This window comes from Protomyctophum bolini (genome assembly GCF_963924005.1).
Source record: "Protomyctophum bolini genome assembly, chromosome: 19".
Lineage (NCBI taxonomy): Eukaryota > Metazoa > Chordata > Actinopteri > Myctophiformes > Myctophidae > Protomyctophum > Protomyctophum bolini.
This window is the reverse complement of record NC_137880.1, coordinates 17212997-17226486: the sequence shown is the minus strand read 5'-3', so window position 1 is coordinate 17226486 and position 13490 is coordinate 17212997. Positions and strand designations below refer to the sequence as shown.

The window sequence follows — 13490 nt, the reverse complement described above, 5'->3', positions numbered from 1 at the left end:
TATCCGTCCCAAAATAGGCTATGCCATATTTACTATACCTTTAAATACTGGAAAGCCCTTTTTTTATTAAAATAATTTAAAGCTTTGCTCAGTTGAATTCTGTATGGTTTTCATTTCAATTTCCTAATCTCACATTTCTATTCTTCAGTATTTTCTCTCCAGTTTGACTGGTGTAGATTACATACGTACAGTAACTGTTGTCAAAATGAGAATTAAAAGCTCTAAGTACTGCGCCCCTTGCTGTCAATGGAATGCTGTTCCGTTAAGGCCTGTCTCAACTTGTTTTTCTTTCCAGACATTGAAGACAAAGGAAATACGATGGTCAAAGAAGTCATGATGAGTTTTCCAGGCTCATCTTGTCTGGTCTAGTTCGCCTTTGGGGCAACATATGTTGGTTTTATTGAATTTGACTACCACCAAGTACTGCAGAAAATAATTCAGTCCAACTCCAATTTTATTGTAGCACTGACACTAAGTAGACAAATCAGAGCAGTTCTTCCCAAAGTGTTGGCAGGGGACCCTGATTTCATCTGATAAATGTATGTTCCTTGTTAAAAAAGTTTTTTTTTTTTTTAAATGTATCAATCATTCGGATTAATATAGTTTTCACATCTCCCCATCTGCAGTATTGTGTAGTAGACAAACATATCTAACAATAAATACAGGAATTCCATGGGATAACATTCTGTTTAGGGTCCCTAGTATAAGTAATTCTTTTCTGTGGGTTGCTTAAAACCCTGCATAGATAGAATAACTCTTCAAAAGAAGTGAAAATTACATAGTTTCACCCCTCCGGTGTATTTCAGGGAAAGTAACCATTAGACTGATACTTTATCACATCACTTAACCCATTTAGGACTGAGGCCTTCTAAATCCTGAAAAACTTCAAATATTTATATAGCAGCATCAAATTTTCGTAATTTTTTGAATACTGTACAGAACCCCAAAAGGGGTTCCAGTCCAGAAGGGTTAAAACACCAAAAGGTGTTTTAAACATAGGGTCCCATTTTGAATCGTGGGCCCGTAATTATGGGTCATCAGTAAATATGTATTTATTTTATGAAAAAGAAAAGATTCTCAGAAAACAAATTCAAGACTTTAAAAATGTATTGTCAGAAATAGCAGATCTACAAGCTCACAATGTGTGGTGATATGACGTGTTGTGAGCATGTATATAAGCTATTTTCACTATTTTGTTTTGAAAGAGGTTTAATTCCTAATGTATTTCTATAACTTTGGGTTCCGGGTAGACGTTTTCTCTTCTGGGTCTCGAGCTGAAAACGTTTAGGAACCCCTGGGTCTGAACGATTGAGCTGATTCCAGTATGTGCAGCTGTTAATGCACCCCCCCCCCTCCATCCCCCCTCCAGGTAGTGTACTTTGGTGATAGCATGCGGTCGGACATGTTCCCCGCCAGCAGCTTCGGCAAGTGGGAGACCGTGATGGTTGTGGAGGAAATGGAGGGAGAGGGCGTCCCGAAGAGCGACGCGGCGAAGTCCAATGAGGCCCAAGTTGAGCCGCTGGAAAAGAAGGGAAAGTTTGAGGTAAGTTCACACAAGCAGCTGTTTCCGTTTAGTGCGCTCACCCACCATTGCTCCCCCCCCCCCCCTCCCCCCTGCCTGCCCCTACGAACCTCCCTACCCCCATGCCTTGGCTGAGAGCCACCAACATACCCTTTGTAGACTGTGTCTTTGCATGTGTACACGTGTTGCAGTGTGCAGAGTTCGATTTGCTGGGGGGGATGGAGGCGATCCATAGCTATAGTAGGGAGGGGGGTGGAGGTGATCCATAGCTATAGTAGGGAGGGGGATGGAGGTGATCCATAGCTAGCTAGTAGGGAGGGGGATGGAGGTGATCCATAGCTAGTAGGGAGGGGGATGGAGGTGATCCATAGCTATAGTAGGGAGGGGGGTGGAGGTGATCCATAGCTAGCTAGTAGGGAGGGGGATGGAGGTGATCCATAGCTATAGTAGGGAGGGGGATGGAGGTGATCCATAGCTAGTAGGGAGGGGGGTGGAGGTGATCCATAGCTAGCTAGTAGGGAGAGGGATGGAGGTGATCCATAGCTATAGTAGGGAGAGGGATGGAGGTGATCCATAGCTATAGTAGGGAGGGGGGTGGAGGTGATCCATAGCTAGTAGGGAGGGGGGTGGAGGTGATCCATAGCTAGTAGGGAGGGGGGTGGAGGTGATCCATAGCTATAGTATGGAGAGGGATGGAGGTGATCCATAGCTATAGTAGGGAGGGGGATGGAGGTGATCCATATAGCTAGTAGGGAGGGGGATGGAGGTGATCCATAGCTAGTAGGGAGGGGGATGGAGGTGATCCATAGCTAGTAGGGAGGGGGATGGAGGTGATCCATAGCTAGTAGGGAGGGGGATGGAGGTGATCCATAGCTAGTAGGGAGAGGGATGGAGGTGATCCATAGCTATAGTAGGGAGGGGGATGGAGGTGATCCATAGCTAGTAGGGAGGGGGATGGAGGTGATCCATAGCTAGTAGGGAGGGGGATGGAGGTGATCCATAGCTAGTAGGGAGAGGGATGGAGGTGATCCATAGCTATAGTAGGGAGGGGGATGGAGGTGATCCATAGCTAGTAGGGAGGGGGATGGAGGTGATCCATAGCTAGTAGGGAGGGGGATGGAGGTGATCCATAGCTAGTAGGGAGGGGGATGGAGGTGATCCATAGCTATAGTAGGGAGGGGATGGAGGTGATCCATAGCTATAGTAGGGAGGGGGGTGGAGGTGATCCATAGCTATAGTAGGGAGGGGGATGGAGGTGATCCATAGCTAGTAGGGAGGGGGGTGGAGGTGATCCATAGCTATAGTAGGGAGGGGGGTGGAGGTGATCCATAGCTAGTAGGGAGGGGGATGGAGGTGATCCATAGCTATAGTAGGGAGGGGGTGGAGGTGATCCATAGCTAGTAGGGAGGGGGATGGAGGTGATCCATAGCTATAGTAGGGAGGGGGTGGAGGTGATCCATAGCTAGTAGGGAGGGGGATGGAGGTGATCCATAGCTATAGTAGGGAGGGGATGGAGGTGATCCATAGCTATAGTAGGGAGGGGGGTGGAGGTGATCCATAGCTATAGTAGGGAGGGGGATGGAGGTGATCCATAGCTAGTAGGGAGGGGGGTGGAGGTGATCCATAGCTATAGTAGGGAGGGGGGTGGAGGTGATCCATAGCTAGTAGGGAGGGGGATGGAGGTGATCCATAGCTAGTAGGGAGAGGGATGGAGGTGATCCATAGCTATAGTAGGGAGGGGGATGGAGGTGATCCATAGCTAGTAGGGAGGGGGATGGAGGTGATCCATAGCTAGTAGGGAGGGGGATGGAGGTGATCCATAGCTAGTAGGGAGAGGGATGGAGGTGATCCATAGCTATAGTAGGGAGGGGGATGGAGGTGATCCATAGCTAGTAGGGAGGGGGATGGAGGTGATCCATAGCTAGTAGGGAGGGGGATGGAGGTGATCCATAGCTAGTAGGGAGGGGGATGGAGGTGATCCATAGCTATAGTAGGGAGGGGATGGAGGTGATCCATAGCTATAGTAGGGAGGGGGGTGGAGGTGATCCATAGCTATAGTAGGGAGGGGGATGGAGGTGATCCATAGCTATAGTAGGGAGGGGGTGGAGGTGATCCATAGCTAGTAGGGAGGGGGGTGGAGGTGATCCATAGCTAGTAGGGACGGGGTGGAGGTGATCCATAGCTAGTAGGGAGGGGGGTGGAGGTGATCCATAGCTAGTAGGGAGGGGGATGGAGGTGATCCATAGCTAGTAGGGAGGGGGATGGAGGTGATCCATAGCTATAGTAGGGAGGGGGATGGAGGTGATCCATAGCTATAGTAGGGAGGGGGATGGAGGTGATCCATAGCTATAGTAGGGAGGGGGATGGAGGTGATCCATAGCTAGTAGGGAGGGGGATGGAGGTGATCCATAGCTATAGTAGGGAGGGGGATGGAGGTGATCCATAGCTATAGTAGGGAGGGGGGTGGAGGTGATCCATAGCTATAGTAGGGAGAGGGATGGAGGTGATCCATAGCTAGTAGGGAGGGGGATGGAGGTGATCCATAGCTATAGTAGGGAGGGGGATGGAGGTGATCCATAGCTATAGTAGGGAGGGGGGTGGAGGTGATCCATAGCTAGTAGGGAGGGGGATGGAGGTGATCCATAGCTATAGTAGGGAGGGGGATGGAGGTGATCCATAGCTAGTAGGGAGGGGGATGGAGGTGATCCATAGCTAGTAGGGAGGGGGGTGGAGGTGATCCATAGCTAGTAGGGAGGGGGATGGAGGTGATCCATAGCTATAGTAGGGAGGGGGGTGGAGGTGATCCATAGCTAGTAGGGAGGGGGATGGAGGTGATCCATAGCTATAGTAGGGAGGGGGATGGAGGTGATCCATAGCTATAGTAGGGAGGGGGATGGAGGTGATCCATAGCTATAGTAGGGAGGGGGATGGAGGTGATCCATAGCTAGTAGGGAGGGGGATGGAGGTGATCCATAGCTAGTAGGGAGGGGGGTGGAGGTGATCCATAGCTAGTAGGGAGGGGGATGGAGGTGATCCATAGCTATAGTAGGGAGGGGGGTGGAGGTGATCCATAGCTAGTAGGGAGGGGGATGGAGGTGATCCATAGCTAGTAGGGATTCATGCCATTGCCTCTGCTTTGAAAAAGTGTGCACGCACATACTGTACACATGGGGGCAGGACAAACAGCAATACAACAAAAATGAAATAGAATCTGCACAGTGCACGCTGGTAATAACAAAAAGCTCCTCTTATCTATTGTCAATGTTTGAATCAGTTCAGGTCTTCACTACACCGAAAGCTGGGCCATGTATAATGTTGGTGGAACTCTAATGAAATGATCTCAACAAGGATGTACAGTAATACTGCCCAGTGCTGCCCTCTCCCTCAACAAGCAGGCTCTGGCCTGTTGAAAGCTGCAGTTCTTGCACAGTCGCCTCTCTGTGACAGTGCCACGCTACAGGATGTGTGTTACACGCGCACACACACACACACACACACACACACACACACACACACACACACACGAGTCAAGGTATCTGACCGATTAGGCTTGTGAATATTTTTACGTGTGTGTGTGTGTGTGTGTGTGTGTGTGTGTGTGTGTGTGTGTGTGTGTGTGTGTGTGTGTGTGTGTGTGTGTGTGTGTGTGTGTGTTACTTGCAGTACAGTATGTTACTTGCAGTACCGTATCCGAGTGTGAACTGTGCAAAAAGTGAAATATAACCAATATTTGATTAAACCAATCATACTTGTTTTCACCTTAAAATGGAGTGTGCCTTAGTGATTTTCCCATGGTTGTCTCATCACTTGAGCTGAGCTACTAAAAAATCCCTTTTGTGAAAAACAATGCAGCACTGTCTTCTGTGGCAGGTATAAACATGACATCCATGGACAATGATTTTAGGTCACTGTAGGACCTAAAGTTACCTAAAGTGCGCTCACACGCCCTTGATTCGTGTAGATGCTATGAAGATAGTAGTTTTGGTAGCGACATAAGACAAAATATTAAGCCATGCTAGTGGGTTTAAGCAGATTATTACTGTAAGTAATATGCACAGTTAACCATAACGACTACAGAGGATAACCGCTACATTTCTGTTCTGATTTTGACTACACTACTAATCGTATTTCTGTTATACATATTATGTCTCACTCGCCACACTGAAGCCTGATTTATACTATACTTAGAGCAAATAGCAGAACGCTGTGAGCTTGTAGATCTGTTATTTACGCAGTACGACACTGGCATGCAACTAAGTATGGTAAATGGTAAATGGTGCATTTATATAGCGCCTTTATCCAAGGCGCTTTACAGAGAGTGTGCATTACATTCACCCATTCACACACACATTCACACACCGATGCCGGGGGAAACCATGCAAGGCACCAACCTGCACATCGGGAGCAATTAGGGGTTCAGTTCAGAGTCTTGCTCAAGGACTCTTTGACACGAACTCTGGGGGAGCCCGGGTTCGAACTGGGAACATTGCGGTTCTCATCCACTGCCGGCGCCGTATTAGGCTTAAAATCCCTGGGGTTTCAGTATTCACTGAGGCAAAATCTGTCAGATGTTAATGAAACTCATTTTATATTGTTTTTGGCTGATACACTGTAACTTTGTTTTACTGTAATGTCGTACAGTTTAAAAAAAGTTAAGGCCTGTTTTCTAGTGTGGTGTGTGGTGTGGTTATCTCGCCAAATGTTTGGACAGCACTAAATCCATTGCAATAAATCTCCTCTTTAACCACTTTGACCCCCAAATATACTAAATGTCACCTTTGAGCCTGTAGATCCACTTTTAGTTAGTTTTAAGTGTAGGGGATAAACTGCACTGTAAAACCCTGAGTGGTAATGTATCTCAAGAGAGAGAGAGTGTACAAATGTACAGGTAGAAACAATTAGGGGGGCTAGTATAGAGCCCTGGGGTACTCCAGTCAATGAAGTATATAGGCCATATATTATAGAGCATAAGTGGTTAAATCTCTGTGTTGCTTCCTTACGCTGATAGCATATCTTAGCACAGTTTAATACACCACATCCTGTTTTTCACAGGTGCTGTTCTCATCAACACATAATCTAGAAAGGATAACTGACTCATCATTAGTCACAATTACATGTAACACAATTGGTTATTTCTGAGAAAGAATATTCTTTACAGACTTTCAAATTTTTTTTTATGATGAAGGACGTTTTTATTTTATATAATCTTTATTTAGTAATACAGACGATAAAGAACACATTTTTATTTACGACTTTGGCTTGACAAAATGGCAACTCCTCTTGAGGGAGAAAGGGATAGGGGATAAAAGAAATCAACAATCAGGTTGAAAGCAAATAAAAACTAAGCAATATTGTAAATCACAGTAAAATGAAGAAAAGAAATAAAAAATGCACATTGATGCAGCAGGGGTTTAAGGACAGCAACATTATTTTTTAACTGACTCATACCGACTCATCATTTACAATGAAGCAATACGATTGGGTATTTCTGGGAAATGGGAGCGATTTTAATTCTGTGTAATTAAATGTCATCCTGACCTCAGAGCTGTGACGAAGGCAGTTGGGGGTTGCCTCATACAGTAATTCCATAGGAGTTCATAGTGGGGTTGTCTTCAGGACCAAACTTGTCTGGGAAGTAATCTCCAGCCCAGTTACAGTACACAGTAAATACTAGGGTTGTCAACTTGTCAGTTGTCAATAGTCTGATTATGCAAAGAATTATATGGCCACCACCCACATTCTGTCCATTCAGGTACTTCTTAATCTTATTTTATTTGCAAAAATGTAATTTTCTTTGCAAAACGTTTACATGATAGACAAGACACTGCACCCATAACGTTTTTTTTAATATATCGTTTGTGTGACTCACTGGAGTTGTGCTCGCATCTCTGTTAGTGTGTCTATTCTCTGATCCAGGATGGAGGGCAGCTCATGTAGCGGACCCAGCTGGCAATAAGGAGTTGGAGATCGACTGATGAATTTTACCATTTTATTGTAAAGTGTCACCGTGAAAACTGAAAGAAAAACATATAATACATACATCAAAGATCAATAAACATCACATCAATAACATCACATATCAGTACATCATATATATAAGCAGTTTCATATATAAAAGTAAATCCTATTTATGCATTGGCATTGCACATTTCCCATATATACACAGCCTACATTTCTAATAATCTACACAATTGGCATCCAGAATCATAAACCACCAGCCCACCATAACACAATAGATCAAGACCATAAAACTCAATATAACATTTATAATAAACTTCTAGGGAATTCAACAACAGTACAGACAAACAGTACAGAGTAGATATCCAAACAAAATACCTTTTTCCCCCTTCCAGCTAGGGCGCTAAATCATTGAGATATGAACTGCTCGTCTCTCTCAAGGTCCATTCTTGTGTTCTCTCAAAGTTACATTTCCACGGGGATCGCACCAAACATGTCTAGTTTGTCATGCGATTCCCCATGGCGTCCGTCCATGCCAAACAATTCCTCTCCCTGCACATGCTAAACTGGATTTAAATAGCCCTCTCTGATGACAGCCGGAAGGAGCTGGCTGGCGCTTCCGGCCATACCCTTCAAAATAAAGTTCAGCCTTCTCGGGGTCCGTTACAGCTCACATCCACTATTGTTTACCACTTGAACCCCAGCATCTCTAATCTGGACGGAGCGAAATTAGACGATCTTCTATTCGAAGATCACAACGCATAACAACGCGATGCGTTCAGAGCTTGTAGATTGCATATCTTTGGCAAAGAAATGTGTTATAGAGCGAAAAAGAGTGCACCAAGTATACAACTCACGTCCAATGTACTAAGTATAGAGGGTTTAAAATGGTTAACTCCTCTGTAACAGGACATGGGGATGAAGGCGCCCTCGGATGTGTCCAAGCAGTGGGGGTCTTACTTCGTTGACGTCCACAAGGGCAGTGGAGCCGATGAGGATACCCAGAAGCTCACCTGGTGCGGCCAATGCATCCGCAAATACAGCACTATGGCCATCCCTAGTGTGGAACACATAGCAGGTAATGTTGGACAAATACAGCACTATGGCCACTATGGCAGGTAATGTTGGACAAGACTGTGGGTCCACATTGGAAGAAAACCAACAAAACATACAGTAAAATCATCAAAGATTGCTCTGAGAGTGTACAAATGGGAAAGATGGCGAAAGAAGAGAAAAAACACTGTATAAGATTTTTCTTTTAAATTCATTCTTATAATAAATTATCTATTTTGTGATGATAGAAAGGACTGTAAATAAATACCTTCAAATAACCCAGCAGGGAGACCAAATAGGCTACCGTGCTGTATTTACCTTAAAATTCTCCAGTATAAATTATTTTAATTGCAATTTGATAATAGGGGGTGGGAGCTTTTTCACTGGGCCTCATCACATTCTTGCATGTCTTGATTAACGACCAATTAAGTGTTTCTCTTAGACTACAACAAGACTACAGGCCTGCAATGAGCAATGATGGGTCACAAGACCACAGCCCCCAAAATTGCAACCACCACTAGGAAACGTGAAATAAATAGTCACATATTTACAGTATGTGTACATGTATACCGGTATGTTTTTTGCCAATGTTCCCTCAAAACACATTGGGCCAGTGTTAAAACAACAAAACACTCATTTGAATCTCAGGATCCATATGGGAACGGTGTGGCTCCAATGATGATGAGGATCTCAGCCTTCATCTGGCCAGCCTGTGACGTCACTCTTGTCATCTATGAAATATGGGCATGGTTTCAGCCAGATCAGAGCCCCTTTGACGTCCATTATGAAATGTATGTTTTATTTAACTTTTGCCTGATTGAGACCTGGCCAATACGCTTTAAAAAGTATAAAATGTGTTGACAAAGGTAGAGGTACTTGTGTGGTCTACAAGAAATTTGGCGCTGATCGGTTCAGCGTTATTTCAATATTGGTGCACAAAGCCGCACATGCAGGCAGACAAACATACCGACCATCTTATAGACTGCTAGACTTGCAGATGGTATCCAATATCCATCCATCCGTCTTACTTGACCAGACCTGGCTCCATGTTATGCTTTTAAAGTCAATCGCAGCTGAATATGATGCACAAAACTAGTATTGGCTAGTGTTTGATTTCATTGGCTTTCATGTGGGACAGCTAAAGATAGGATAGGATTTGAAAATGATTGTGTTTCAGCAGTAACAATAACATACAGTAAGTGTATGGGGAATTTGTGGGATAAAAAGTCTTCCTCAGCTGCATTAGAAGATCACCAAACCCACAACCAATGTTTCAGTTCTTCTGGAGTGAAAACTGAAGCTGGGGCTAGTAGTTCCCTTGGGGTCAACTGGCCTGTTGATTTATTGAATACTTTATTAACAGTTTGCAAAAGGTGCAGAGGTACAGTTATACAATAATGCTAAAAGGATGACACAAAACCCCCTGAAGGCTTGTTTCCACTGTGGTCCTGTGTATGCAATACATCAACACATAAAGAATACAATAATACAATAATATTATATATGCTTTAGACCACTCATTCTCAAAGTGTGGCCCAGGGACTGTCAGGGTTCCTTGAAGAGGTTCCACATGGACCCTTAAGGGTCTGTAATCATTATTTACGAGTTATGGGGGCCCTTGAAAATAGAGTATTTCAGAGTATGGTCAGAGTACGGTATTAATTACTCTGACAATATTCAGATGTAGTCAAGATTCCGAAGGCTATTCATCAGACATCGTTAAAGTTAGCCAAGGTGTGCTCGTGTGCTTAGTTTGCCATGCTTGGTGTGCAATAGCACACTGCGTCTCAATGTGGGGTCCGTGGACCACCGGGTGATCTCAGCTAAATTATTGATTGTTAGGAACCACCTTACGGGTCCATTTGCTAACACTCTTAACACTTGACCTAGTAGTAGTAGTAGTAGTAGTAGTTTATTGTGTATTGAATGGATCCCCACTAGCTGCCGGGGCGACAGCTAGTCTTCCTGGGGTCCATATAAAATGCATACAAAAAATAAATAAATCCATTACAATACATTCTATAAGATTAAGCACATGAAAATACATACTGTAATTACAATCCATTCTATAAAATGAAATACGACATAATAACAATACAATTCAAATTGTAGTAGTAGTAGTAGTAGAATCAATGACAACTTTGCAGACATGGAGGACAGCAGAGCAAAAGGGCACTGTTTTTCTGATCCCTTATTGCCCCCCCCCCAACACACATTCTACAAGCTCTGGCATTTTGCAACATACTATTAACCTTCATCACTAATACTACACCGCAAAAAGAACAATACGAGGGAAAATCACTATCAGTGCCATCCACTGTTGAACTGAAAAACAAACCCGATTGAGCGGAAAAGTTTTATTTAAGCTTCGAGACAAACTTCTGTCCCTTCTTTCATATTACAAAAATGCTTCTTTAAACTTTGTTTCCCTCTCTTTGGAGGGTTTGGTTTGGCAGAGCTGCAGTCATTTTCCAGACGAGAGGGGAAAAACAGTTGAGCAATGGGCCACTCCCAGACACTGTGGATAGTTACTGTGAATTAACTGGTATTTTATTGATTATGTACAACAGGCTTCCATACAAGTCCCGATTCAGTATAAACACAACTCAGTGGTTGTTCAGCAGTGGTACAGCACTGAACCAGCCTGTATATTGAATGTTATAATGTATTACTGAGCCGAGACCAGTAAAACATCACTTCTGATTACATGATTTAGCATACTTTGGTGCAATTGTTTTTATTTACAACTTTAGTTCAACCCTACTGTACACTGTTGACCAGCGTCCCCCAGGGCCCCCAATTTACATTGTAAATGAACAAACTTTATTTTTACCATATATATTATTCTGTGAGTTTGAAATGTGGCTACAGTTTGAATTTATTTTTGGAAACAAAAAAGATGGGCTATTATCATTGACGGATAAGAAATCTGTGTGAGGCTATTAAAATAGCAAAAAGACCAGATACCTCAACCTTAAAAATCTTCACTAGAAAAGTGAGAACCCAAAGTATCAAAAACCTCAAAAGAGGAACTCTAGTGAAACTTAGAGTAGTGCAAAAGACCTGAAAGGATTTTGACACAAGACAAGTTCTTACAATATTCCAAGTTTAGTTAAGTTTTTCTTCAGATTCAAAGCCCGACACGGCCTTTACTGCATGTCTTCCCCCATCTCTCTCCCGTTTCCTGTCAGCCTACTGTCCCTTCAAAAAACCAATAAAAGGCATGTTGTCATGTTGTTTTCCATTCCCTTTGGTACAATGGTCAATCTGGAGTGGGTGACAGCTGATAATGGAATTAATACACACGCAAATATTGATATGACATCACTGGGTGACAGGGCAGTCCTGTGCACCAGATACAAGAAGATTTACAAGGTATTTTTTAACATAGTAATAAGATGTGAACATAAAATATGAAACAATAAATCATAATTAAGAAAATACCCATCAATCATCACAATATTGATATTGAGGTATTTTGGTAAAAATAAAATGTTTTAATTGATTTGGTCAGTATTGCCCAGCCCTTGAAATGCAGACAATTCACTTTGTAAGACCCTTTTTATAAGCAAAAATTGTAATAGTGATTTTATTCTCATTTCAGCTCTCCCTCTGGACTACAAGTTCCCCAGGTTTTCTCCCGACAAGCCTTGCACCACCGGTTACTACCCCAGACCTCCAGATTCCCTGTTGAAGAGGTGCCAGACTCTGTCCTAAAGACGTCCCCCCTCACTCGTCTGCCTCAGAAGAGCAATGTTCCTCCATTTTTGCCCTGTAGTCTTCACACACACACACACACACACACACGCACGCACGCACGCGCGCGCACACACACACACACACACACACACACACACACACACACACACACACACACACACACACACACACACAGCTGATCCCTCCCCATCTGTGGAGCACAGGAACAAAGTAAAATCTGCAGTGTTCATTTAACCACTTAAGCCATGGTTTCAGCTCTGAGCCATCTGAGCAGCCATCTGCTGAGTGGACCAGTAAATGTAAATTTACCTCTCTTAGGGGCCAGAAAGTCCCCCCCACGCGCATGCACACGCACGCTCTCTTAGGGGCCAGAAAATCCCCCCCACGCGCGTGCACACGCACGCTCTCTTAGGGGCCAGAAAATACCCCCCACACGCACGCGCGCGCACACACACACACACACACACACACACACACTGCACAGTAGATAAAGTGATCATATTGCCAGTGTAATAACACCTTATCATTGACATGACAACCTGACTCAGAGCCTGATGGCCTGGTTTGTGGAAACCATCCCATTAGTGTCCACGAGGCATTTTTCCCCCCCAGCAGAAAATGCAAGGCACTCACCTAAAGGCACATCCAAATGCCTGTGTTGAAAATAATTCAGCTCTCGGCAAGCAGAATAGGCGCTCAGTGCCAATTAAAAGCACACGCTGCGCTCAGGAAAAAAAAAGATTGGCGTGTAGACAAAGCCCCTTAAGCCTGATTCATACTTTTATTTGTTGCATGCTGGTGTGGTGTCACATACAGATCATAGCTGACCTACAAGCTCACAACATGTTGCGGATGTGACGTGTTGTGAGCTTGTAGCTCTGCTCTCGGCCAGGCTCAGCGTGCAACACTATCGCACGACAGAGCACACATTAGGCTTTAGTCCGTTTGCTGGGCATCACCTTGCCTGACGGTAGCAGTGTTAAATGAACACTGAGGACTTTACTGTGAACCATCTTCCCATCTGGAGAAACCATGTGAATGTATCTCTCAGTAATAACGCCAACATCTTCTATGTTGTTCTGTGGTTTATTGTACTGTAATATGTGGAAATAATTACTTGCCAGAATATGCGTGTGTGTGAGTGTTGGCATATATTGATAAACAAAAACAATGTAGTGGTCTTATTGTTTTATGTGAGGACCCCCCCCCCCCCCCCCTCCCCCATCTCATGTTTCTT

General features: G+C 44.1%; 1 protein-coding gene across 1 annotated transcript in view; it reads left to right on the top strand.

The window, feature by feature from the left end:
• The window catches only part of nt5dc1 (5'-nucleotidase domain containing 1), a 72465-nt gene extending 60101 nt beyond the window's left edge, over window positions 1-12364 (top strand). Inside the window, exons 10-12 of the mRNA XM_080790754.1 lie at window positions 1370-1543; window positions 8390-8558; window positions 12138-12364. Of these exons, the coding sequence (XP_080646880.1) occupies window positions 1370-1543; window positions 8390-8558; window positions 12138-12250 (456 nt within the window). The 3' untranslated portion in view covers window positions 12251-12364. The remainder of the gene's footprint in view (window positions 1-1369; window positions 1544-8389; window positions 8559-12137) is intronic.
• Window positions 12365-13490: the final 1126 nt, after the last annotated feature.